General features: G+C 44.9%; 1 protein-coding gene across 1 annotated transcript; it reads right to left on the reverse strand.

Moving 5' to 3' along the window:
• Positions 1-1680: 1680 nt before the first annotated feature.
• On the reverse strand, positions 1681-2094 carry LOC118024875 (keratin-associated protein 9-3-like). The gene has a single exon (XM_035027082.1). The coding sequence runs from the start codon at positions 2092-2094 to the stop codon at positions 1681-1683; it is 414 nt and encodes a 137-aa protein (XP_034882973.1).
• Between the last annotated feature and the right edge of the window lie 688 nt (positions 2095-2782).

The following is a 2782-nucleotide window of genomic DNA, read 5'->3' on the forward strand; positions in this document are numbered from 1 at the left end:
ACCGCTCTAGTTTCCATCTAAAGTCCTTTCCAGCTGCTACAGGTCTGTGAGTCTGTGCCCCATCCCCAGTGTGGGAAGCTATCGCTCACTGGCGGTGTCAGATCCCCACAGCCAGACTCCCTCCTACTGCCGTTTATCCTCCGATATCTGCTTGCGGAATCACGCTCCCTGCTTCGTACCTCGAAACCAACTGCCTGTGATATTCTGTTTTGTAGAGATCCAGGTCTTCTTACATCTCAGGCTGATTTCGTGGGTGTTTAGAGTGGTCTGGTAGATATCCAGCTCAATTCCGGGGACCAGTTGGAATAAGGTCCCCTACTCCTCTGCCGTCTTTTCTCTCTAAGATTTATTTATTTATTTTAGAGGGAGAAGTGAGGGTGGGGGGAGAGAGAGACACCGATCGACCAAGCAGGGGGAGGGGCAGAAGGAGAAGGAGAAAGAGTCCTAAGCAGACTCTGAGCTGAGCCCAGAGCCTGATGCAGGGCTCAGTCCCATGACTCCAAGATCACAACCTGAGCTGAAACCAAGTCGGTCACTCAACTGACTGAGCCACCCAGGAGCCCCTGGCTCCCTCCAGTTCTAAGTCCAAGAAACCACAAATTAATCCTGATCCTTCCAAAAACTACCCAGATTTATGAAGCATTTCTTGATGCTCTGTTTAGATATGTATAAGTTCATTGTATATTATTTTTTCCTTCATTGTGTATTATGTATAAATGCATGTGTATGTATAATAAGTATGTGTATTTCTAAGTGAAAATTTTAAACCAAATTAGTTATGTTATTATCTTCACTTTCATTTTAGAAACAGGGGAAAAAGTAGAATTCTCCATCTAACCAAAAGCATATTTCCTCAGAGAGGCTTCCCCAACTTGTAGCTCTCTTGCTTTACTCTGTAAGGCTATGTAGAAATGGAAGAGTATAATAATATTAGCATATGTTCCCACAGTTTGAAGATGGCCTGAAAGAGCATTCCTCTAACAGACTTGAAAAAAATACATCATATTCTGGCTCTGGATTCAGAGTTGCTTCCTGACTTCTGTAACTTTCTGGTTATGAAAGCACTTTGTGAGGTCAGGATATGGAAATAGAGCCTGTGCCACTTCTGAGGCCCTGTGTAACTACCTTTGCTGTATTTTTTTATGGGGATTAACCTCCATTAGATGTGGTCAAATTGCCTAGAAAGCAGTGTGGGATAACAAAAACAGAGTAAAATCTTTTGTGACTTTTTATGAAACACATATCATGAACACACTCAGTGAAGAAAAAGAGATATGTTTGCTGCACCAAATAGATATAATTTAATAGACCTTGGTATATTATTCCCCTTTCATAAAAAGTGCAGTTTGCAAAATGGTGGTGTGTAGGAGGTGAACATATCTGAGAAGGACAGATGATTCTGCGGCATTGGTGGCACTGAGTCACAGAGTAGATTGAAATGTGTGCTGAAGGCAATTTCTTGAGTTAAATTTGTATTTTGGCAACCTCACTGGGGAGATCGAGGTCTTTCCAGAAGTGAATGGAATCAGATAGGTCGGTGAGGCCCAAATATTTGGTATCCCCCACAACAAAAACCAAATAAAAGTTCAAGAATTTGTTAGTGCTCCATGGATGATGGAAGAGCTAATTAGTTCATGAATTGATTTGGAAGCTGAAACTTCAAAATCAGCAGCCTGGCTTTCAGCAGATGGGCTCACAACAGCTGGGCTGGCAGCAGTAGCAGCAGCAGGCTGGGCGGCAGCAGGACTGTCCGCAGTAGGATGGGCGGCAGCAGGAGGCCTGGGCGTGGTGCAGCTGGCAGCAGGTTGGGGGCGTGCAGCTCACCACACAGCAGGGGGGCAGGCAGGTGTCCTCCACGCGGCAGTCAGGGCGGCACCACCTGACTCGGCAGCTCACAGCTCCATAGCCACCCTCCTGGCCACCACCAGTGCCACAGCTGGTCCCACCACAGCTGGGCTGGTAGCAGCTGGGCTGGCAGCAGCTGGGCTGGTAGCAGCTGGGCTGGGAACAGCTGGGCTGGCAGCAGCTGGAGCCACAGTTCCCACTGGTGGAGGAGGTGGGAAATCCACAGAAGCTAGTGGAGCAGCAGGCCATGGTCAGGAGCTGGGTTGAGAGTTGGGTTGCCAAGAGAAGTTTTTGAGTTTTGGTGGTGACTTCCATGTTGGGCCTTTTATAAGCCTTGACTAGCTATGATTTACATAATTCTCAAAATCTCTTCCTTGTTTGTGTATAAATAATCTGTCTCTGAATAATAATTGCCCTATTCCTGAGTTATTTGTTCAACCTCTGAAAGCCTTTATAAGTTCATTTTATTTGGTCTTCAATTAAGATTCTTTACCACAGCTAAGTAGTTATTGGCGTTCATTTGGTACATAACCCATAATCGCCCATATTTGTTAAAATTTGGTCATTGCCCTATGAATAATTGATGCCTCACCTTTAAGGAGTGTCAGTATTACTCAGTGTTGACCCTGATAATCGGGCCCTTGGGTCTCACATGACAGTTTATTTCCCAGCATCATGGCTCCAGTGTCAACCACTGCCCCTTTATCTTTTTCATCTTCAATTTGACTATGAAGCAAAGTGATCCAGCTGGCCAGAAAGGGATGCTTTTTTGGGGGACTGAGAAATGTGGATGAATTGTTACTGATCACAATTTCTGGAGCACTTAGGTGCTTAAATGGTTCTGACTATTTTACATTTATCAGTTCATTTAATTTTTACTGCAGTCCTATGAGCCATGCCTATAGCTACTCTCATCATCCGTATAAGGAAACCAAGC

The sequence above is a fragment of the Mirounga leonina genome, unplaced genomic scaffold, assembly GCF_011800145.1.
Source record: "Mirounga leonina isolate KUSES-001 unplaced genomic scaffold, KU_Mleo_1.0 Mir_200, whole genome shotgun sequence".
NCBI classification, from domain to species: Eukaryota; Metazoa; Chordata; class Mammalia; order Carnivora; family Phocidae; genus Mirounga; species Mirounga leonina.

Coding starts and splice junctions, on each gene's coding strand:
- LOC118024875 (XM_035027082.1), bottom strand. CDS start 2,094: ATGGCCTGCTGCTCCACTAGCTTCTGTGGATTTCCCACCTCCTCCACC.